The sequence below is a fragment of the Corythoichthys intestinalis genome, chromosome 15, assembly GCF_030265065.1.
Source record: "Corythoichthys intestinalis isolate RoL2023-P3 chromosome 15, ASM3026506v1, whole genome shotgun sequence".
Classification (NCBI taxonomy): Eukaryota; Metazoa; Chordata; class Actinopteri; order Syngnathiformes; family Syngnathidae; genus Corythoichthys; species Corythoichthys intestinalis.
In genome coordinates, this window is record NC_080409.1 from 16,421,233 (window position 1) to 16,447,110 (window position 25,878).

General features: G+C 38.5%; 1 protein-coding gene and 1 pseudogene across 7 annotated transcripts in view; one reads left to right on the forward strand and one right to left on the reverse strand.

The window, feature by feature from the left end:
- Positions 1-24,655, reverse strand: part of LOC130930901 (coiled-coil domain-containing protein 9) — a 37,090-nt gene extending 12,435 nt beyond the window's left edge. Inside the window, exons 1-6 of one of the 7 annotated variants that reach the window (XM_057859196.1) lie at positions 18,387-18,734; positions 12,618-12,725; positions 12,359-12,463; positions 12,110-12,274; positions 11,367-11,525; positions 1,216-1,382 (exon numbers count right to left, since the gene is read on the reverse strand). In XM_057859196.1, the coding sequence (XP_057715179.1) occupies positions 1,216-1,382; positions 11,367-11,525; positions 12,110-12,274; positions 12,359-12,463; positions 12,618-12,725; positions 18,387-18,425 (743 nt within the window). In that variant the 5' untranslated portion in view covers positions 18,426-18,734. Of the gene's footprint in view, positions 1-1,215; positions 1,383-11,366; positions 11,526-12,109; positions 12,275-12,358; positions 12,491-12,617; positions 12,726-18,386; positions 18,735-18,897; positions 19,077-21,402; positions 21,548-22,510; positions 22,865-24,598 lie in introns of those variants that run through there. The other 6 variants (XM_057859195.1, XM_057859194.1, XM_057859198.1 and 3 more) reach the window with 6 other exon arrangements.
- On the forward strand, positions 23,717-25,828 carry LOC130930902 (protein CLN8-like; annotated as a pseudogene).
- The last annotated feature ends 50 nt before the right edge of the window (positions 25,829-25,878 follow it).

Consider the following 25,878-nt stretch of genomic DNA (forward strand, 5'->3'; position numbering starts at 1 on the left):
AAAAGTAATGTGTCAAGAGATGATGTTTTGCTCAGTGAAGAAACATTGCCTTTCTTCAAGCTACATCTCAAGTAACACATGGAGCATTCATGCAGTTGAATTAATGAGATAATTGCAGTGTATTTATTATGCAACAAGAATATAAAAAATGAAAGTGCAACGTGAGGAAGTTATACTTGATCAGCTCACTAATACCATCTCAACAATTGGTGAATCAAAAACAAATGCCTTCTGTTCTTCCCGGTGGTCCTACTGTAAGCCTCACCAAATAAGGCAAGGTATTCCATCCCTCATCCCTGGCTTAAAATAGCCGCTCCTTCCATGTCTCTTTACATTTTGATGCTTCCCTAAACAGCACATTAGTTTAACCTGGTATGAGCACTAAGTGAATATTTTGAAATCAACTGTTGTCTATCACACCCTTTGCACCATGAAATGTGTATTTATAATCATGCGGGTTTTGAAAACACATTCCAGTTGATGCTCATTGACTCATTTAAACCCCAATTAAACTCATTACTGTACCTCAGCAAATTTATCTACCGACCCGTTCTAAATCATCAGCATCAAAAAGCACTTTGTACTCTCATTTTAAATGAATTCCATCTTTTACTAGTTTGAACAGGAAAGAGGAATTTTAAACTTAATTTACCTTTCCATAAATCAGTAGTTAACTTTTTCAACCACAATGTCCAATCACTAGAAAAGCTATCCTTTTCATATGTTGTGTAGTGTTAAAACTTTTCTGAATCTATTTCCTGAGATATCAGGACAGCATTATTTTACTGTGAATAAAAAGGAAGAAATTAGACTGGTGTCAATGGATCTATTATTTGGGGAACTGTTAGAATTGTGCAGACAGTAAACATTCATGCTTTCCTTTGTATAGTTAGTCACCTGACACGATAACTTCTGTCTAGTCAGCCTTTCCTTTGTCTTTGGCCATGTAGTCCCCAGGTAGTCTATGTATTCTATTCTATGTTCTATCTTGCTTTCTTGCACCCCTCCCCATCCTTTTGTCTTCCCCTGAATATAGGGGGTTGCTATCACAGCAACTGGGGGAGCAGCTACCAACCTCCACAAAAGCTACATCGACTTCCTTCGTGTTCCTTTTAGCCAAGCTAGGTGTACATAAACCTAGCTTCAAATCTAAGAGGAACCCAAACAAGCTTAATGTACAACAACAGCAACAAACAATGACATTTACAGTCTTACATGTTCTCTGTTTTGTCAATGTCCCACGCCCGCCTCCACTGTCCCTTGGCGTTTTTGTGACGTGCTACTCTCTCCTTGTCAATCTTCTCGCGCTCTTTTTTCCATTGCAGGTATTCCTCCTGCTCCTCCTTCGAAGTGGGGATGTTAAGGTCTGTGATTTCCAGCTCCTTGACACAGAAAAGAATAGCTGAGTTCTTTTGAGGGTATAAAGAAAAGTATCAGATTTGATGGAAATGGTGGGGCAACGTAGGGTCAGTTGCCAACGAGCTTACACTCACAAGGGATTCACACGATTACTGGGTTCTAGATCATAGTGCTGATTAGTGTACACTCTACCCCTCCCAATCACTTAGTTTATAGTCTCACGTACCCCCCCACCCCCCCACCCCTTCTTTCCCTGGTCAACAGGCCCTCACACACGGTGTCAACCGGAAATACATCTGGTTGACGATAGCACCAATATATTAATAGTTAGTGTAGCCATTCAATGTGTTTCTTGTTGTTGCTTTTCTTTCTTTTCTTGTGTTTCTTTTTTTTTCTGTTCCCCCATTATCCCTTCCTGTTCGCTGCTTTGTCATAATAAATGAGGTATGTTGAATGATCACAATGGAAGTATGTCATACTCTCAATTTGAAACATTACAACTGTTCAGACCAACCGGACACTTAGACTTCCATTGTCCGTGTCAAACAGCTGCACAGGACAGGTTTTATTTAAAAAAAAAAAAAAAAAAAAAAAAAAAAATTTTAAATGAATAAAAAAGATTTGATGGAAAAATGTAAATTCACGCCTCACATTTATTTTGCCACCATGCATATCACACACAGCCTTGGTAAATCTATGTAATTGGCTTGACCAATAAGACCAGTTGTTTTACCATTTATTCCAAGTTCTGCTAATGGACTGAATTGTCAATTTAATAATACGTTTTTTCTCCCTCACCAATGAGAAAATTCAGCACATGCGCAAAATCAGTAGGCCACACTAATACCGTCTAGTGCTATATGCCATCTCAGCACACTAGTAGAACAATTAGAACAGAGAACTAAAAAGACTACCTTAAGTTGTGACGTTTTAGCTCCTACATGGCATTTCTCACACAACTAGAATATATGACGCTAGTGAAGTAAACCTATGGAGATTATGACAAAAAAATGAATTTGAATACAATTCCAAAAGGTATTGTTACATTTGAGTGATTGCATTGAAAAACTGACTTTGAATAGTGGAATTTAAAATGGAATTTATTAGCATTCAGAGCAAATATATTTTTCGCGTTTAGAAAATTCACATTGCTAAAGTCAATATCAGTTTTGCTGCTACACACATCTGAGCACTTGAGGAAAGGCAGTCATACAGATGCTGGCAAAAGAAAAAATTGGGATTGTTCACTTGTCCAGTCAGCACATTTGCTTTTAAGCTCATAACCCTGCCTTTCGTTGAGTATGGACTTACTGAAATGGAGCAAATTATAGTTATTTTAGTGTCAAACAAATGATATTTGCAAATTACAGTGATGCCTCGTTTTTCGTGGTTACCGCCCCACCGCAAAAATTCGCAAAGTAGAGTGGGAGTCTATTTACATTAAAAATATATATACGCTGTATATGGATTTTTTTTTTGTTCAATGTATTTATTAAGATTTAACAGCATTGGAAACAGATACATATAAGACATGTGTTCCCCTTTTTTTCCCCCAAGCATAATTAAAAAAAAAAAAAAAAAAAAAGGGATCTCTGTATATGCAATGAATTAAAGTAATACAATTTCAAATTACATCATTATTTCAAATTCAGTTTTATAATAAAAAATATTCTAGTTTCACAATTTAGGTTTGTTCTAATTCTGATGCCCATACAAAAATGTTCACTAATTCACAACTGCGTGCTACTAGCATTACTAGTGACAATCTGAAATTCTCCTAAAATCTAGCACAACTTACTTTAAAAAAAAAAAAAAAAAAAAAAAAACATGTTTTCTTTTATCACCATGTTTGTGAATTATTAAAAGGTGAGTGGATTTTTTGGTCTTATAACAGCAGTTAATTTCCCGTAAATTATGAATATGAAATTGTTACTTGAAAAATATTGACTGACCCGTTAATATAGTATTTATAATGGTGGCCTTTAGATCCTGGATTACAAATGGACTATTATTTACTATATCATACACATTTCTAATTTAAACAAGCTTAAGGTCAGCCAGGTAATTCTTATTGTAACTCTTATTAACTCATATTGTATTTTTGTGTGGTTTAAACTCATAGTGGTGATGCCTCATTAGCAATGGTGCAAGCAGCTTTTATACTGCTTAGTTTTTATTGTAATACATTTTAAGCGTCACTCCTACTATTACACAGTAAGCAGCTCAGTGGAACATAAGAAAACAATCTCGTTAAACATGGGCTGTCGTAAACATGAACATTTCGTCTCTTGAAAATCATTCACTGTCAGCATAACATCAATGGCATTGTGGTCTTCAAAAAGAAGTAACAATGAGAGTTTATTATTAATATTAATTCAATCCTATCTCGACATCAGCACTGCCTCTATGCAAGATTGGTTCCCCCCGTGGATGCCAGATTACAAAAAAAAAAAGCTTTGTCTACCATCATTACTGTGAAGCCACACAATGTAATACTCTGGGATAATAGACCGGGAAAAGCACAGTGTACAGTAAATGCAATTATGTCTCCTCCCCACGTTCTGCTCTTAACCTGTTTATTGATTATAATGATGGAAGCAGAAAGGATTGCATGTGATACTAAAAGGAGACGTGATGGACGTTTTTTAACACATCAAAGAGGACTGAGGCTGTGCACTGTTGTTACAAAAGCCCCTGAGTAAACTAGGACTACTGAGGGGAATCATGTAAAACCTACCTCAGGGAAAAAGTGCTTGTTTGTATTTATATAAAGTAGGCAGAAGAGCCTATGGCTCTCTCTGGGAGAACTTATAAAAAGATTTGAATCTGGAAAAGAGGGATAATCAGTAAGGCTGTCAGCGGGTTAAATATTATAGCAACAATAAAAAGAATACAGCCAAATGAGGGTGATGTTTTCCCACTCATGTTTGTACCAATCACAGTCAAGTAAACATGTTGCCTTCCTGGAACAGGAACATGGCATGTGCTCATCCCTCTGTTTTCCATCTCCTCTCCTCCTCGTTTTCCTCTGGACCCCAAAGGACACTGGGCACCACAGAGGAGTTGTTTTCTCGCATGTTCCAACAGGCCTGCTGTTATCAACCCAAAACATGCAGCTAAATATTACTTGTTAATGGAAGGCCTTCAAGAAGAATAATGTGAGAGACCAGTTTCCAGTCAAGGTATCAGCCTCCAACTACACAATTCATTCAGTATACCGCCAACAAAGCTGAGATGTGTTGTTTAAAAGACTACACAGACATGTTTTTTGGGTTTGTTTGATAATCAAGCACAAGCAAATTTAATCAGATTACATGGTTAAAACAGGCAAGGAGTAACTAGCTGCAGTTCTAAACATTTGCACGGGAATTGTGAGATTTGCTTCTTCTCACAACATCAATACTTCCCCCTCATTAGGGCCCGAGTACCAACTGGCGTGAGAGCCCTATTGTAATGCAAAGGATTATTATTATTTTCTCATAGTAAATGAAAATGGCCAATTTGGTGGCCTTAACATGCTTGAAAACTCACCAAAACTTGCACAAACATGCGGTTTGTCATAAATTTTGATAATTCTGCAACCTTGCAAAAAAACGTATCAAAATGACTCAGTGGCGCCTCCTTGAAATTTTCAGAAAGGCCTCTCCTATTAGATTTTTTCAAGGTAGAGCAATGAAATTTGGGGAGTCAATACCTTGTGCAAAACCGCCCCAAAAAGTATCTTGCACCCATATTCCAACCCCCAACCCCAACCGAAAATTGGTATTTTGGATTGAATGTGAAAAAATATGCAATTTTAGTCGATATACAGGGTGCACGTTTGAGACCTTGGCACCTAGAGAGTTAGTTAGTTCCTCCTCAAAATTGGTGAGACTGTTCATGAGCCATATGAGATCTAAAGTAATGAAAATGGTGAGTTTTTATTCACAGGCCTGACTTGGGCAGGGTGCTAAAGTTGGCCATATTTTTGGCAACACGCTAAATTCAGTAAATGACTAATAACTCCCTGATACAAGGTTCAGTCTTTTTCATTACTGACATGTATGAGAGGTATCCCAGCCTGACTACTAGTGGCAACAGAAAGTTACTCATTTTACTAATACAAGAAGTCCAGTTCTTTTCAGGTTGGTCATTGTAGTTACAAGACCTTTTGTAAGACTACATTTTAAGGTCCTTGTCCACATGTCTCTATGTCTGTTGCTGTGACGACCCTTTGTTCGTCATTAAAAGGAAGTATCTTTTTTTCAGGGTTTTAAGCAGTTTATGGAGCCTAGAGCCATTTCTAATCCCAAAAAAGAGGCGAGTTTCGAGCAAGTTAGGTTCTATTGAGATGATGAGAGGGGGACAATCTGCCAACACCCTGACCTGCATGATGTCCAAGTTGCACCAAACTGCAAGGGCCCGTTCAGTCCTGCTTGCAGGCCTAGTTTTTATTGTTGTCTTTTAGCTCAAATCTAACTTTATTTTGCACACCAGCCTGAATACATTTAATGGATATAATACTTTATGCAGTTTGCTGTTCCCCTACAAGTAGTTGAACTATAAAATTCACAACAGGTGTTTGATCAATACATTTCCAGTGACGTCCACTTCTATGCCTTCCTGTTCTTCTTTTAGTCTCTTGTATCTCCGTTACAAGCTGCTGAAAACACTAATTCAGTGGTCACTGGCCTCTGAGAAACATGTTTTTGGAAACATTACAATAGCGAGGTACTGGTGAGTATCTAACTCAGTATCCCAAAAGCTGGATATCACTAAGTAGTGTCGAGGTTATGCAGAGAGTTCCGTGTATGGTTAATTGTTACAAACACAGTTTTTTATTTAGACCTCATTAGACTGTGCTCTTGTGTCTAACATTGTAGTTGATGTCCACAGTATACTGTTAAGTTGTATATAATATATACGTTTTTTAATGATTGTAAATTATATCAAAATAATAATTTGACTGCTCTACATATAAGATTGCTTATCACAAGTGTGAACAGAATCATGCATGCAAAGACTATCAATCATACAACAGCTGCTCAGAACGCCGAGGAGACAAGGTGAAGCGACGCAGCCAGGCACAACCACCATCACTTTTGCACAGAAGGCCTTTGAAGCCCTGACTCCCAAATCCCTGTCTCAGACTGTTTATTGCTAACTGGCAAGACAGCTCTGAGTTACTCCAGCGACATTTGACACACAAGCCACGAAAGACTGAGAGGTTTAGGAGAAAAAGTGCTGCATATGGTCAAATCTATTGCTCCATCCATGAAATAAGAACTCAATTCCTGATTATAGAACATGACTGAGAAGCGTCTCCCCATTTATAAGAACGACAAAAAAAGATTTAAAGGACAACACTGTACCCATGTGGATATATAGCGCCATAGCAGGACTTTTTAGAGGCCAGATGGAAACTTTCAAATGCTCATGTCATCTGGGTTTGCAAGGTGAGCACATTAAGTGACGAAAGAATTGTAACCTGGCAGTTCCCCTGCAAATATTAGAGACTGTATGTCTTAATGTATATAATGGTGGTGTGACACACATTTATCTCAATCTGCAACCCTCAATCCACTTTGATAGGAACACAAAAAGATCGTTCTACAAGTCCTTTCTTTGTCATTCATCCTATTCTCACACTTCTTTCTCAATCACCCTTTCGTGGCACTTTGCCAAGCTTTTTTGGTTGCATGATAATGAGCCTTTTCAGGAACGAGAAGGGAGTCGAATGTTAATTAGATCAGATCGACCTTTTCAGGGTGATGGAAAACGCAAGACAATCAGGCAGAAGGAGATCAGACCACTTTAGGAAAGAGAAATAAGTGGCTGGAAGCAGACATAGTTTGTCCCCCACTCACCTCTATTGTCACTAGTGTGAGAACAGACCGTAGGCGCCTGCTTTATTGACATTACAATATGCCAAATAGCCACACCCCTATCCAAGTCACCATTAACAGCAAGAAATAATGTAAACGCTGCCATTACTCTGCAGTCTATGGGTAACGCCAGAGAAAAATGACTTACAGTCCTCCTCTTGTACACCTGCAGCATTTTTTGAGAACAGCGTACATTACGTACTGTACTATACACTGTATAGGCCTGGTTATGTAAACAGCAAAACAGATCACTGGAGTCACAGATGACTGGTGCACTGGAGCTAAGCTATTATTCAAGTGCAGATTCAGTGCAGGAGATAAATAAAGGGACAGAAAATAGAACAGCATGTTCAGCACACTGATTTAGTACACAGTACTTCAAATTGCTCTTCCCCTATTTTAGTGCAACCTCCTGAGACGGCACTGTCTATGCTCTCAGCGATGAGGATCAGCCGCCTGGATGTCGGTTTATTGCTGGGACCCACATCTCAGCGTGTGTGTGTGCACGTGAGACAGAGCAGCTGTCTCAAGGTTTTTTGATACTTGGAGGGGCCTAAGGTCAGTAACAGTGTGGCATCTCACACCTCAGCTAGGGGCTACTTTGTGTTCATGTCTCTCAGATCGTTAAACACGTGCTGTACAGTAAAACAATTTGTATCGGATGTGATAACTAACATGTCAACACATCAATAACTTGAAGACCTGGATGGAAATCACAGCCTGGTATTGAGTGCTGCTAAAGCTTAATGTTGATTGATTGATAAAAGTGCAAAACTGCTCATCGTATTGAGTTCATTCGTTGGAATTTATGCCTGTAATCCATGACAGAGGTGGGTAGAGTAGTTAATTTCACTTAAGTATGAGTAGCGTTACTTTCAAATATTACTCAAGTAAAAATACTCTTCCAAAAAATTTACTCAAGTTCAAGTAAAAAAGTAATGACTAACTGCTTTCAATGTCTGTTTTTTTTAAACAATGGTTAATTTTTTTCACAGCACAACGTCATCTATATGAACTCTTATTATAGGTACATTGACGAATTACATAAACATCCATATTAGGCCAAGGAACTATTTTTAAAAATCATCAAATTTCGACCAGAAAAATCTCCAGAAATGAAACGTTACCCGTCCTAAGAGTACGAATGCCCTCTAGTGGAGAACATCCTGCAAAAACACAAATCCTAAAAACTAGCTAAATTCGTTTGTTTTCAGTGTACATCTATTAGAAATAAGTGGGATTATTTGCCAGCGCTTCAAGTAAATTTTATTCACTTAAATTCATTGAAATAAGAAAAATAGCTAGCTAAATATAAGCTTAAGACTTATTTTCAGCAATAAATTAATATATTTAATCTAAAAAAGGTTGTAGAATCGAATAGATAATGTTGAAAACATCTATTCTTGAACAAATACAAAACATTATTTGAAATAAAATTTTTCTTGATTTAGGTGAAAAAATATCAAATTTTAGCCTTATGGTCTTAATACGAACTAACAATACTTATTTAAAGTAAATGGAATAATCTGACGCATTAATCTGCCAATTAGCCTTTAACACTCAAAACAGGATGGAGAAAATTATTTAACTAGATTTAAGAAAAATAACCAAATTAAGATGTTGTATATTTTCAATGTACATATTTAAAATTTATTAATTAAAGCGATCATATCACCGGTTTTATGTCGTTTATCTGTTCCTGGGGTAGAGGTTGAAAACGCTCCCGATTAATGTTGACGGCAGCGCATATGTTTTTTTTTTTTGTTTTACAGCACTTTAAAGACGCAACAAGACTGAACAGGCCAGCACGTTCATAAGACTTCCGAATGCAAGCTTGTGTGTGATTATGTGACCGTATTGATACAGATGATTGGTTGGTGTCATGTGATTATTGTTGCAATGTGTGTGTGGTGAAACTGGAAGAGCCATTGTGAGCATCCCTCGCTAAATTAAAGTCAAATATAATATGTAGAATAAAGAGGTGAAATGTAGCGAATCTGGTACAGCCCAAAGTAGCGGAGTATGAGTTGCGTTTCTTCTTCAAAAATAAACTTAAGTAAAAGTAAAAAGTATGGCATGGTAAAACTACTCTTAGAAGTTGCTCAAGTAAATGTAACGCGTTACTATACTTCTCATCCACGATTCCTGTTTCATGGAGGATAACAGGGAAGTACAAATTTATCTAATTAATTGCATTTTCATTCATTTGATACTGGTTCAGGGGGAATACTTACATTATGACCAAAAACAAAACGAGAAAATAATTTACTCTTAATAAAATCGATGAGATATGGAGCGATGTACATTGAACTCTACAGTACAACAGCTGACCTACGCTGTGTCAGTGTGGCACTCAAGCTGCACAGTGGCAGACAGGGAGAGACTGCAGAGGGTGACCAACATGGCACAAAAGATCATCGGCAACTCCCTGCCTTCCTTGACTGACATCTACAACTCCAGATGCTTGAACAGAGCAAAAAGCATAATAAAGGACACTACACACCCCGGCTTCCATCTGTTCAACCTGCTACCCTCTGGCAGGCGATACAGGTCCATATCAACCAGAACAAACAGACTCAGAGACCGCTTCTTCCCAAAAGCTGTCACAATACCAAACTCTAGTTTGCGTTGAGAAACATATTGTGAACTGCAAACTGGATTTTTGCACTATTAATAACCAATATTTGTTACTGAATGCTATCACACGTCACTTTACCTATACCACTGCGGCGGTCTACAAATGAAAGCATAATGTGAACGGAAATCTGTTTTATTTTATTTTTATTTTTTTTGCACTGTTAATAACAATGTTTATTACTGAATGCTGCTATCAAATGTCACCTTACCTATACCACAAGATTATCACTATTACAAGTCATTGACTCCCCACTGATACATTTTATATTGTGTTTTATCTTGTGTTGTGTAAATGTGTGTATATATATATATATATATATATATATATATATGTATATATATATATATATATATATATACATATATATATATATATATATATATACATGTATATATATATATATATATATTTATTTATTTATTTATTTTCATACAGGAGATTGTACATGTTTTTCAATCCATTCTAATATTTTTCAATCCATTCTATGTGTAAGTGTGTGTGCACTCTATGGGGCAGCTTTGAATCTCATGACACATTGTGTAATGACAATAAAGGTGTTCTATTCTATTCTATTCTATTCTATTCTATTCTATTCTATTCTATTCTATTCTATTCTATTCTATTCTATTCTACAATGCTCTTACAGTCATGCAAAAACAGCAGCTGTTATAACTAATGTCGCCACAACATGGAAGACTTCATTCGACCTCATGAGACCTCATATTTTTTTATGGATCTGCTTTTTTTTTAGATAAGCATTTGTGTGTGTGTGTTGGGGGGGTTGTTTTGTTTTGTTCTTTTACACTGTTTCGTCACAAAAGATTGTTTACAAATGAGACATGATAAGCATAGGAATGTGACAACTAAATTCGACTTCATTAAGCTTTTTTATGACCTAAAATTAACAGTGCTTTACTTATGTCCAAATAGGTGTAACAAGTTTACTTAAGGTTGAATGAGGGAAACCTGAGGACTGAAATGAGGGCTACCTGCTTTCCTGAACAAGTTGTGGTTTATCTAACAGGTTTCCATTCAATTCTTAGTTCTGCACATTTGCATTTTATGAGAAAACAGCGAAAGATGCTTGAAAACAGATAGATCGGTTTGGCACTTTGCATTCTGAAGTCAGGATATCAATTATAAGAAAAAATAATTTCCTTTTTTGTGATTTTTAAAATTCATTGTTGTATCGCTATGAGCATACCCTCCACAAAAGTTTCGTGAAAAATCATAATTTTTGCATTTGCAGTTATATTTGATTTTACAGCCCAGCATTTCAACTGCAACTGTATTAATAGCCCCCCAATCAAAATCCCATGCAAGTAACTGCCTTGATAAACTGCCTGTCTGACAGCCTTTGTGCACCATCGCAGTAGGGGTGTGGCTAGTCTGGCATCTATGTAAAACAGCTCTGTGACGCATGGGAGAGGACACAGACGGGGCATGAGAAGGGGAAGCTGCCTTTTAAATGTTTGGTCTTTTAAGAGTTGAATTCTCCTACAAACCTGTGCTGTATTGTCCAACTTGGTCATGTGACTTGCTTGCTTTGGTTTCCCTGCTGCCTCGACCCCGCCAGCTTGTTCCTCATCAGCCGGGCTCTTGACATCTGACAAACATGTAGGGTCTGGCATCTTCTCAACTTTCTCACACACCACTCTCTTGCCCTAAAATGGGGTTTTCCAATATTAATATGTTATAATAACTGTGACAATGTTAATTTCATAACACTTTATTAGGTACATGAGCAAAAGCTCATTAGAGCAAATGCTGTTGCAACAACATTTTTACCTACATTAATAGTAAAAAGAACCCTGGTCATGTTTGATTGGAAATGTCAATGGCAATATATAATAAATATGTTAGTATTGTTCAGCACCTTCATGTTTACCATGCATCATACCAAGAAGTGTTTCTAATATGCTTCTAATATTAAATTTAGAAACATGACAGACGAAGCTGTCAGTATCATCAGTTGCAGGATTCAACAACAACGTATGACAAAACTCATGTTTGTATCTTTGGAAAGTCAGTTAAAAAAAAAAAACCAACACTCATACAGGTTCTTATTTTGTTCTATAGGTGTACCTGATGAATTGTCATGAGATACCATGAGTCAATGAAATGCATTCAAAGATTTGTATGATCAGGAAAAAAAATAACTACACATAATAAGTAATACGCAAATAACTATACAGTACTTTCCATAATACTCACCCCTAACTATTATCAAAAAGAATTCAAAACTCACCTTTTTACCAGCCATGGTAACAATTAGCTTCTTCTTGTGCCCTCTGCCAACATTGCCAGATGCCTGCAGACTAATTTCCTTCCCGAAGCCTGCTCCTATTTCCAATTGTACTTTCGCAACAGGTGAGGTAGTGTTGAAAGACTTGGTCACCACTACTCGGCTTTCCTGCTCCACACCACACAGAAAACAAGCTATGAAATATATCCATAACAAAATGATGGCATTGCTTTAAATAATGGCAACACTCACACTGGTGGACTTGTTTACTGTTATCGTGAGATCATCAGCTTTTCCCTTACGGCTTAGGAGGGCCATTCCATCTTCTTCTGCTCTTTTCTTGTCCTCTTCCACCTCCTAAAGGCAACTCGACCAAATAGATAACTAATCAGGAAGCATATAAAAGAACACTTTCAACAAAATTCAGAGACTTGCAGTTTAACGCCTCATTACGACCAGTAAAATACTCAACATTACACAGCTCACTTTGCTCGCGGGCACTTGTCCTCACCTTGTATCTTTTCATTAGAGCCTCATTCTTCCTGCGGAGAGCCTCAATCTTCTTGTCTAGTTCCAAGTCCCTCTCGTGGTCCCTTCTAGGCGTCACGTTGCAAGGTGTCTGGAACACACAGCAATAATAATAATAATAATGCATTTTATTACTAGAGCGCTTTCCAAGCCACACAAAGACGCTTACAAAACAATCATAAAAAAGATTAAAAGCACGATAAAAAGCACAAGTGTGCTATATTTTATTTACATATATATAAATACATACAAATATACACAAACACAAATATATGTAGAGAGTGAGAGAGAGAGAGAGCGAGAGAGAGAAAGGGTCTCTGCAGGTTTCAAGAAGCCAAATTTAAGACTTTATAAGACCATATAAATACAGTTCAAGACCCATTTCACATCGATAGCAGAAAAAAACAAAACAAAACAAACGACTGAAGTTCATGCAAGTTCTAAATAAAAGTAACATCAAAAGATTTTTTAACACCTTTCCAAATTGTATTTAAGACCTTTTGTAAGATTTTAGGAGAGTTTTAGACATTTTAAGACCTTAAATTCTAATTACTGCATTTAAGACTTTTTTTCTAAGAATTTTTAAGAAACTTCTTTGTCACATATACACATTCATTATGTTTGATTCTTTTATAACTTCATAAATCAATGCTCATAATTGGTTAAGTTTCCTTTGGCCATTTGCACTTCAATTAGGCAGTTTTGTTAGCCATTCAAAAGCTTCTGATTGAGTCTTTGATTGACCACTCTTATTAACAGAGACAGTTAAGTTTGTTGGCTTTCATACATGGACATACTGTACTTCTTTCGCATTGTTCATATGTTCTTAATGGGATTTAAGTCAGCACTTAACAATGCCATTCTTAAACCTTAATTCTAACCTGATTTAGTCATTCAATTACCACTTTTGCGGCGTGTATTTGAGATCATTGCCCTGTTGGAACACTAAACTGCGCCGAAGACCCAACCTTCGAACTGATGATTTTAGGTTATCTTCAAGAATTTTATTCATTCAACTGAATAGTCTGTAGAAACACACATAAATAATATATATCATATATATTTAATACTCGTTCTCCCTTTCACATACTGTCGTTCCATTTTAGCCTCACATTACAGATAGCCCATCCTGCCCTGCTGAGATTGCACACCAGTCAAATGCTCATGAAGCCACAGATGGAGCGTTCATTACACAGCTCAGTTACATGCAGAGAATTCATGGGCAGGACATCCCAAACATCTCAATGTGGCGGGCAGGGCATGCATCTTTAGGTGATTAGAAGCACCTTAGCCATAGATTCCATGGGTGATTAGTACAGAATAGCAACTACATTCGAGGCAAGGGGCCCAGAAATACTTGGACAATGATATACTATTTATGCACTTGAGGAAAAGACACTTGGAGTGGAGGTGGGGGACCTCCACTCCAAGTGCTGTTAAAAAGAGCATCCAACACCCTACTTCATTTTGGGTGCTTCCAAATTTTGGAATCTTGTTAAGGTGGATGAATTCTGAAAAAATCAAAACATTTTAAATGTAGAAAATTAAATCAATACAATTTTTGCAATCGCCAAAATGGCTGTGCACCAAAGCACTTATTTCGACATAAAATTATGTCATTTCTCAAGACATTAATGACTTGCTTTCACAGTTTATCTGTGCTTTGCTATTCCAACAACACGCTCTTTTCAATTGACATCGACACAATGCTGAAAGCTGCATCTCTGTAGTTGTGTTGCGAGCATGTTTTGATTTCCTTTATGGCCTGGGACAGGTTAGCGAGCTCAGAGGCTGCTTATCCTTGCCTCACAAGAGTGAGCTTCTCTTGAAAGGTCAGTCTTGAAAATGGCCTAGCGAGTATATCGCCCACCAAATCTATGCTTTCCTCTTTTTCGGCCTTTGTAGGTCAAAACAGCATTTATTAGATTTTTATGCTAAATGTTCCCAGGTATAGACCCTACCCACCGACGTCACAAAATCACGTGCTCGCTGTATGGTTCCGCCCACTTGTCCGTCATTTTGTGTCTGTATTATCAATGGTATCAATTGATCGAGCAATTTATAATGCATTTCATGGAAGACCCGGTGCTTTCGGATGCCGTAAACTCACTTGATGCGTTGCATAAAAGGCGTTATGTGGAAAAGCTTCAGTTTATCCATTCGCCAGATCCATATTTGATGCCTAAATCGATGTTTTTCGACCCGCTGTCTCCGCCGTATTTGCCTGACATCTGCTAGCTACCGTGAACTGTACAACTATCTTGTCTACACAAAATCAGCCTATTCTCACGAAAGTTTGAAAAACTTTAAGAGCTTGGAGGCTTATAAATACTTCGTTGCTGGTTGGGGAAACATGATGTGTTGACGGACAATTGGGCGGCACCAGTCAGGAGGAAGGAGTTGTGACGTCACGTGGGTAGGGTCTATTGCTCTGGTGTGACTGACTGGATTGAGCTGCTTAAGCAAACGTCCAATCACAGGACGTGTATATGTCACGTTCAAGTGTCCCACGTGAAGCCAGCTAGCGGCCCATAAGGCCTCAGGGCCAATCTCTATTTCGGCCAACTTGGGATCTGAACTCTGACATTAAAAATGAAATTAACTTTTGCCATAAAATAAAATCATAATTTCTGGTTATGCAAGACCAGCAGAGAAGGCTTTGTTGACAGTCCACCGCTGCTGAACATGTTCAATTTAAGATGTCGGACCGTATATATTTTAAATTAATCCACTCGTAATACAGCTCAGACCAAAGGACAATCTTATTAAAAATAAAAGGGTCTGGTTTTTTTTATTTTTATGTCCTGTCAGAAACGCTGATATAAAAACAACCTGAATGTCAGTAAGTGGGTACAAGGCCTGCCTAAATGAATCCATCCATCCATTTTCAACACCACTTAGCCATGTCAGGGTCGTGGGGAGCTAGAGCCCCTTCCTGGTGACCTTGGGTGAAAGGTGTACAACACCCTATATTGGTCTTAGTGACGGGATCTGTCGTTCACTTGAGTAAACGAATCCATTCCGGTTCGTTCAGTAAAACGATTCGTTCAAACGAATCGTTCAACGAATTGTTCGCCCCCCTCATCTCCCTCCCCACCCAAATGAATCGTTCGGTTAGTGAACGGGAAGTGACGTTGCCGAACGAATCACCAAAGACCGCTTCGCAGTATAACTGAACGGGAAGTGACATTGCTTGGTCCCTCCCTCTCTTGCACATTGACCACTCGTCGTAGTTTCAGAAATGAGTGACAGGCGATATCATTCTGCTCTCAGAGACAGCCTCGTCTCCCTCCCGCTGCTGCAAAAGCGAGGGAGGACTTCCGCGTCGTCTGTCCTAGTTCTATGGGCTCAAAGTCATGGCTCGTGCTTGCATTTCGAATTAGGACACGGTTAAACATTTTCCTTTTGAGGGGGAAGTCGGGGTTTGGGGTCGGGGGCGCACGGACTTTCTTTAGCATGATCTTGCTCACATATACAATGCTGCTGCTAACAGCCAACGCGGCATGCTTGCTGTCACGAAAATAAAAATAAATCGAAAGTTTAATTTCTAATTATGGAACGGCCAACACATCATATTAACCTCTCGCTCTGTTGTATTTTTGTTTTTTATTATTAAGATGATCGTTTTGAATTTTTGCACTGGTATTAATAAATAAAATAATCCGGTCAGCTCCCCTGTCGTCCCCGCATCTCAGATCGTCAAATGCTGACGAGAAATAATTGTTTGCTTTATGATTTCGCCTTTCTACTCTTATTAGTCTGTTAAGAAAAATGTAGACATATTGCGACATCTCCCGTGTCCGCGCGCTTTGTTTTTGGGGCGCTTGAGTAGCACATGATGGACGGATTGACATAATTTGTCAAACCAACCGACACCCTCTGACACGAAAAAAAAAAAAACACTCGGAAAAAATTGACATGTATATACAGTTTCATTGCAAATCAGTATTATGGTGATCATACTAAATATTATTTTTTTGTCTGTGCACATATGAGGTACATATCGCTGCCATGAAGCCTCCATATAGTGACAGTTCTCTGCCCGCTTCACTGCCGTCACGTGACCGCAGCTCAGGTTTTGCTTGCCTCGTAGCTACGTGTGTTTTAAATTACTGTAAATTTGATAGTATATCGTCATAGGCACAGTCCCGAGTCTGTTGAGAAAAGTAGAACACTAAACCATGCTCGCTAGATTTGTGTGGTGTTTTTGTCTTTTTGAGCAGCATTTGATAGGCTCCACGTTAACAAATATGTGACAAAGTCGTTTCCTTTCATTTTATGACTCGTTCACCGCATAGTCATTACTGGAAAGTCAAGTTAGCAGCAAGCTAGGTCAGGAACCGGAGGACCGAATCACTGAACGGGAAGTGACAAAACTCAGTCTTTCCCCCCTGCCTGCACGCTGGCTGCTTATTGGCCACACGTGGAAATGAGTGACATACGCCATGATTCTGTTTCCGCTCCCTCCCCTGCCCGCGATGAGGCTGGCGTCTGATTGGTCGTGTGCGATGTCAGAAGACGCTGCCGCTTGCTCAACGCCCTCCCACGCAGCGAACAAGCGCCACCAACTTCATAGAACGAATCAGTGCAGATGGTGATTAGTTCGGTCTCGTTCACCCAAACAATTCGTTCAAAAAGAACGAATCGTTCGCGACCGATACAACACTAATTGGTCTTCAGTCAATTGTAGAGCACACACAGACAGCCATCTTAAATGAATCCTTTGATTTAAAAACTGGTTGACCCTCCTTTGACAGAAATGTGCCCAAACAAATGCCTCCTGTTTTTGCAGTTTCGCAGACCAGATGTGCAAAACGATCAGGATTTATTAAGTTTTGCAACATACATCTTTAGAAAATTACTGAAGTTCAGAGAAAATTCCTCAAGATGCCAGACACTGTAAGAATTTTGCTGAGCCAAAACAATTTTGTACAAAGGAATGGTCTAAAATTCATCTTGAATGTTTACGTTGTTTTCAATTTAAGAAATGAAAACATAGTTGTTGTGGTGTATTCATTTTTGCACATTCTGTTTAAGTATTCTTTGATCAATGTTCCATTTTATGACTTTTTGGCAGAAATTTCAGACATTCCATAAACTGTACATTTATTTTATTTTTTGTTTTACATGCCACAGTTTATTCCCTCTAATAAAGAACACTAGAATAATTTATCCAAAGCATAGAGTTGGAAATTGCTTTTCCTGAAGAACAGCACCCGCTCAAACAATGCACACAGGCATAATAAGGGAATGGAGCACAGATCATTTGAAAGCAGCTCGACCCAGTCCACCAAAACAAACTTTTTCCGCTTTAAGAAAGAAATGTTATGCTTATTATTACATCTCAATATTATACCATTTAACAGAAACATAGCCGTTGAAGCTGTAATAATTCATTTCAATTCCATTTTCAATTCATTTAATAGCCCATTCAGGTAAGGTCAGTTTAGCCCAGAACATCTTGACAGAATCTTGACAAAATGAGGCAAAAACATGACACAATAATAGGCAGTCCTCAAGGAGTGGAGCCACAATGACAGCAGTGCAGTAGCTGCTTCTGTGTAATAATACAAGTGCAAACACCACCACCTTGCAAATATTACAGTTTTGCTTTGGTGAGGAAAGTTGTAATTTTTTGGGGAACAAAATATACTGTAAATCATATAAAAAGCTTCAAAGATACAATGTTATTATGAGCATGTGACAAGTTGCAGCTCTCTTTGAAAGGCAGTAGGCTGGAGAGAGGTTTTACCTCGTAGCCTGTAGTTGTCAGGGAATCCAAACACAACATATCATGAGGACATACCACCAAGAATAGTCACAAGGGAGAGACACACAGCGGCACACTCTTGAGCCTTAGCAAACTCAACGTCATTCGGCTGTGGCTGGAAACAGCTTCATGCTTTCAGCTGCTCGTCACTGGGGTTGCTGCCTTTCTTGGTTTATCTGACTATTTCTTTGCAAGTGTGAAAGTTTAAACATATAATCCCAAATGCCCATAGAGGTATTGTGGGATCACGGGTGGACGGCCCTCGTGCCCGGATAGGCAGAGCAAGAGACAAGGGTGAGCTTGCAGAGTGGAAGCTACTGTATCAAAACGTTCTTCATGCCCACCCGTCCTGCCACCTACAGAAGCTCCATGACGAGAGACCCAAACATGAGTGAAACGCCTGCATGCAGCCACAGCAGAATCTGCGACAGAGCTTAAACCAACACCAGGCAGAGGCAGAGGAAGAAAGCGGGGAAGCAGATAAGGCACTCACAGGTCTTTCCATGTCAGCGCTGATAGCAAGGCTGTGTCCAGACGCTAGGCAGCCGAGGCGGCGGCGAAGGCTGCCTGGAGTCCACGATCATGCCTTGATCACAATGAGCCAAGTTGGGCAAGCGGCCAAGGCAGCCAGCAAACACACAGAGCTCCCCTGTTAACAGATTTCACAGCGCCCACCCGCTTGTCCTGCCTCTCCCCCTTTCCCTTTCTCTAGCCCTCCCACCCTCCTTCACATATGCTCTTAGACGCTTTAAATCACTTGTTCTTTCGCTTCTTTATTGATTACACCCTATGCTAGAAGAAAACACTTTTACTTCTTAGGGTTAAAAAAATGCATTCACAAAATATTGTATGAACAAATATGGGTTGTCTGTAAACTATTTTATATGAATTCAATCTTATTTTTGGACCCTGTAAAGTGAATCAAGAGATTTGTTTATTTAAATTATGGTGTACAGTAAAGATAATTGTGAACTTGAGAAGACTGAAAACTGCAGTGCTGAATTGCACTTTGCTGATTTTTTTTTTTTGTACTTTGTATTTTTTTGCATGGTGACGCACTAAGGTATGTGCCATTAGTCACCCGTCACCCACTAATTATTTAATTATTATTCATACTAAAGGCCACTTTCTACCACTACAGCAGTAAATTTACAACTGAAAGGCATCTTTCATGGTTGCTACAATTTACTAAACATGCTTGAGACATAAAGTTGCCAGTGACACGAGAGATAAACCTGCCACATGTCTGCTGGCCTAGTGGAATGATGGAAGCCCGTTTGCTTATGGGTTTAGGTGATTTTCATAATACAGTGGTTCCTCACATTGCCAGAATTGTGTACGGCCCACCCTGCCCTATCACATTTTTTTCCCGACTTACTTTCCCTCCTCTTTTCCCTTGGTTAACCCCCCCCCCCCCCCCCACGTGTATGGTGTCGACTGGTAAATACAATTAGATCACAATAAAGAAGAAACACTGCTCTTATTCAGCAACTTTGGGCTAAACTAGTCTTTATTCCACGTATTATTGCGTATTTACCTTTTTTTTTTTTTTTGCCAGAGACACCAACAGTGGCCCACCTAGTTTTACCAATGAGACGTCACAACAATCATCACGTGACTCCATTATACCAATGTTGCTTGAAATCAAGCTTGCAGTGCTATGATCACGCCAGCCTGTTCAATCATGTGGCGTGTTTTAAAAAATCGTAAAAAATTACACATTTGACATAGCCGTCAACATGACTCAAAAGCTGACCACGAAAAACCGGAGATATGGTTATTTTAGTTTCATAATAGGAAAATGTTTTCTCCATTAGAAGGCACTAATGTTCTTTGGACGAATAACGCTTAATTTCTGTAGAAAGGCATGAAAATGGGTCAGGGGTTAAAAGGGTGAGAAGGGTGTGGAGGAACTATGTTCCGGTACACTGTACAACTAGGGCTGTCCCAAACGACTAATTTTCTCCCGATTAGTCAGCCGACTTTTTACGATTAGTCAACTAATCTAATAATCCTTTTTCCCCCTTTTTTTACTAATTCAGCAGTGAAATTTTTGATGACGCTTGTTAATTCACAAAAACATTTTTGAACACTTAAATTCTTTATTAAAGTACAAATAACCATGTAAATAACAACAATAAATCACAAATAAACAATGAGGTCAAATGCTGATCGCATTAACTAGTGCAAAGGAATGGAATGTGAAGATTCAGAACACTGACTTCCTTTCCAACATGATTCAAAACAATTCTTAAAAAATATATCTAGCATTAATATTATAGTAAACTACTATATATGTAGTATAATAATTATTCATTGCCAATCAGATTTTTCATAAAAGGTGTAATTTTAACGCTATTCTTAGTGTAGAATCTGAATTCTTAAGTATGTGGGATTAACTCCAGAAATCATTATATATATGTCAAGCATGACGTGCTTTTATTTTGAAATGTTCACCGGAAGTACATTCACTAAACAGCCAACCATAAACTTTACACTCCGCAAAAAAAGCTCTTTTTGTCATTACATGTGGTGTCAGTAATCAATTTTTTCCCCCATTTTTTTGTTTGCAAATGCTGTTAACCAGCGAGTTTTTATGTTTGAAGTGTCACCTTTTAACCACAAGTTTGCGTTTTGGAGAAAACTGCCAATGTTTTACAGCAGGCTAAACTAGGTTGTCTTTTTTCCCCATTAGCCTCAATGTAGCAATGCTAACGTTTACAGTGTTTAATATAGATGTGTTTCCTTTATTTTGTATGTCTAAACTTTTGATTCTACGGTGTGTTGATGACCAATAAACATTTGTGAAAGGAACTGAAGTTTCATATGCCATCAGCAAGCACGCACAAATGTACAAACGTGAACGCGGCGATAAAACGCAGCCGTGAAAATAACCGACCTTATTTTTATTTACCGTGCAATACATGGACTCATTGCATATTGGGACAGGCTGAGCAACTTCAATAAAACATGTCGTTAGTTAGTTAGATGGACTTACGATCTGCAAGCTTGTAATTGTCTCCTGTCATCTTCCAAAATTAAAAATGGGTGACGGCGCTTTGGGTGTCCATTCACGGCCGACGTGCAGCCAAGCTTGACATTGAAGAGACAGGAAACAACAGTGTACCGTCCTTTGTTTAGTTGAAATAAGTCAATGTTTTGGCCACTCTGGTGTGCAATTTTGGCTTTGTGCCGCTTTTCCCGCTTGCATACCAAGCTTCCGACACTAAAAAAAATCTCCCGACCCCAAACACCCCCACCCACCCCTTAAAATTTTTCTCCTCGGATCTACACAATTCTTGTAGGTCAGCCTTTTTTTTTTTTTTTTTTACTTCAAAACAGCCTGTGTAGAGTATTTTTCTCTCGGCGGATTTCAATGTTTTTTGTTGTTGTATTTCTTTGGCTTAATGTGTTTATGTAATCGGTTATTGTACATTATAATAATAACAGTTAATTGATGAGGGGGAAAAAATACCATTGTTAAAATAATAATAATAATCAAACATCGTATCCAGTTACTCACAATGTTACTCATTTCTTCAGTTTTCTTTTCCCCAAATATATATATTTTTACTTGTACTTGAGTACATTTTTTGGCTGACTACTTTTACTTTTACTTGAGGAATATTACTTGGATGTAAACGCTACTTTTACTTGACTAAAATCTTTGGCTACTCTACCCACCTCTGTCCTCTTTTCACAAAAGATACTGTTTTGTTTTGCACTCTGTGCTTTTACTGTATTCAGTGTTAACCGAACCATTAACTCAAAGCAAGTTGCCTAGTTCACTGGCCGGGGGGGAAAAAGGTCGTCTTCTTAAACCAGAGTACGTCAAATTTCACAAGAAACATGCAATTGCAATTTTGCAGCAATGTTTCTGCAAGCCTATTTGAGTCGGTTCTCGGTTGGGCTACCTCTGGTATGATATACCGTGCATTTTGTTTCACAAAATCTCGTCTCCGTAAAAACATGCATTTCTAACATACGACATACTAGTACCACATTACTTTTGTACTGAAAAAGAATGAATGACTGTATTTAATAGAATAAAAATAATAGGTTATTGAGTGCTAAAAGTAAAACGTAATAAAACTAGGCCTACTTACCATAAGTATAATCACCTGCAAACTAATGTCGAATATACACGGAGTCAATTCACAGCTACCAGACTATCAGAGACTCCAAAAAATGTCATATCAAATTTTTGGGGGCGTATTTTTTTTTTTTTTTAACCATTTTCATTTGCAAATGGTTTTAATCAAACGTTTAACTGCAATTACATTAAAATTAAAATGCGTGTTATGAAAACTATAGCCTAGTTACAGTACTGTACCGTATTTGATTTTGAGGGTGTGAGACGATGCAGTGACATAAGAATGCCACCAGATGGTAGCACATGAGAAGACAAAGTATCACTCCTTTTTTATTGTAGCTGCTATTACTGTATCATATTACAAACTTTCACCTACTATTAAATTAACTTTAATCGCTCTCATGAATACAAAGTTTAGAAAAATGAATTTACTTGCTTTGCCATTTTCGCAACTGAGCGTTGCAGTGCATCATATAAATGCGTCCGCCCAATGGTTTTATATCAATAATTACATATTATTGTGATTTTTGTTGTTGTTATTATTGACTTGTTGACTCAACTTGGAGACAGGTAAAACAAATTGTTTGGGGCACGCACCAGTTTTGTCCAACTGGGTGCCTGAAAATTCAAACGAGGCGCGACTGCCGGTTGGAAGTCATTTGAATAGATGTAAATGTCAACGTTCTTGAAACGGATGTCCTTTATGTATGTAAGCCAAAAAACATTTGAATGTAAATGTGAGTTTATTGCTGCGTCACGTTCCATTTCCTAAGATTTTCAAATGTTTTTTTTTTGCATACATGTAAATGTTTTGAACGCAGGTAGCTGGAGGCTTAATTTGGATTGGTTACGTTTTTTGACAGACTGAAGTTAATGCATTGCACCTTTCACTGTCCTGTGTCAACTCATGTTTTAATCTTCATTGAAATTATGATATTTTGTGACTACCAATAAAAATGTACAAATAGTTACAGCAAAATATATAAGACTAAAAAAAGTTCTAAACGGGGGTTTAAATTATGAAGGTGTATTTTTCATATACTAAAATAAGTTAATTAAATGATTGTTTTGCATATCCAGTCTTGCTCTCCGATTAATTGAAAACAAGAATTAAATAAAACGATAGCCTTACAGATGATACACACAACAAAACATAAAACCCAATTTAAAAAAATAAATACTGTAAATGTTTTTTCCTTGCCCAACAGATCTGACACCTCAAGCTGCCGAGTTAAAACCTTTCTTCTGCGTATGGATACCGAACAGCAGCTGCCTCGATCTGATACCGCCTCCCATGCAATTGCAGAAAACTATCCATGGGCTCTTAGATGCCAACTTGTTGCCTTGGGTTTCGCCTTATACGCATCTGTCTTCTTCCTGGCTCACCTCCTGTGTTCATCACTGTGTTATACATACAACTCACTGCAAGCCAAAGAAAAAGTTTTCTGGAACCTTGCAGCCACCCGTGCAGTGTTTGGAATCCAGAGTTCGGCAGCTGGTCTCAGAGCACTTACTCAGGACTCTGACATAGGGACAGGGCAGGAGGAGTGGTCATGGTTCTGCCTCCTCACAGCCACAGGGTTCTCTTGTCTTTGAGAATGCAGCATTTCACACCTACAGTTTGGCGTTTCGGTCACTTGACCTTACCCTGGCAACACATCATTTTGTCGCTCTGGTAGGATCCCTAGTGGCAATGATATCAGATTCCAGTGGCCACTTTCTGCTATTAGTGTTGCTACTACTGGAAATAAGTACACCCCTCACCGGCATATCCTGGATGCTTTTGAAGGTAAAATAGTTACATCTCCTATCGTTAAGTTTAGTTGATATGTTTTCAACAGAGCCAAGAGACCACACTTCGTACAAAACGCTTGACAAGAAGTATGACACAGCGAAAGATTGACAAATGCTGATGCCAGATTTTACGGACGTCCTCTGTATTACACCTCAAGCTCTCAAGACGATTGAGTGTTTCGGCCATTACCATAAGATACCCTCTTTTGAGGAAAGCCTTCTAGGGTTGATCGAGTCCTAGTTGTGTTTATTAGCCAATTATGTGTGCTGTTGAATTACAAGAAAATTGTCTAAGAAAGCAACTCACCCAGTACACACAAAGATCAGTGCAGTCCACCAGTTACACAGTCAAGAGTGGATGTTTCAAAATTCATCCTTTAAACTATGATGTGAATATCCTTTACATAAGAAACTTCAAAGTCATAAACATGAAGGGGTTTATACATACTGTATATATTCCCCCCCCCCCCCCCCAAAAAAAGCCTGATGCCTATATACATTAAAATTCAATTTTCAGATTTTTTTTAATTCAACCATTGAAATAAACCTTTTTCACAATTTTTGCTATTTATATTTATGCACTCCTTGTTGTTGAAGCAAAATCTGACATTAGTATGACATAATTCTTGAAGTTCAGGTAAATAAACTACCGGCATAATCGCTTTCTCTCTCCATGTTAGGCCGGATGGGCCAGCAGTCTTTTTTGGAAAGCCAACCAATGGGTGATGATCCACATGTTCCATTGTCGCATGGCCCTAACCTACTACCTTTGGTGAGTAAGCTATAACAATCAAGAAGAAATCAGGAACCACTTCCCTCTGGCCTTGGATGTCACCTTTTTTGTCGGACTGGCTCTGCTCACCATTATTTTAAATCCATTTTGGACCTATAAGAAGACCATGCAACTGTTTAACCAGGGATGAAAGTGGCTAGAATTTCTTGCTGGAACCCCCCGACGTGAAGGTTGCCACGGAGCCAGAAATTTTATTTATTTATTTTTCATTCCAAATTTTTTTAATGATTTGCTAAATAAAAGTTAACAAAAACAGCAATTACTCCAACCTCCATCTCCTATTTTTTTTATTTTCCCTCTGATGGGGGAAAATATAATGTGATGCCTTAACTTTAGCCCATTATGCCTTTGTGATGTATGATTGCTTCTGTGACCTAGATTGTAACAACTTGTATTGTTTTTCACCTTGGGTCCCATAGTAAGGAGGGAATCTCACGAGATAACTTGTTTTGCACCAGAGTACGCGCTTAAGTTCCATAGTTAGGAGGGAATCTCACGAGATAACTTAAACATTCTACTTTAACCGCTGGGAGCCTGAACTTGGGGGGAATCTCATACCCTTGCGGGGGGAGGGTGGTGCGTTTTCGTGGGGGCATGGAGTGGCCACCCGTGTCCCCGCGTCAGACGTGCCTATAAGAGTCGGGAGACTCCCCCAACTCTCCGGAAGTCTTCCAGAGGATTACGTATTCGCTCAGCTTTGTTCCTTCGCCGCTTTGCCGGAGCATTTGGCTCCCCGCTCATTTGTCAACGGTAAGCGCTTTTCATTGTTAAGGAACATTTGTTATGCTGTAACG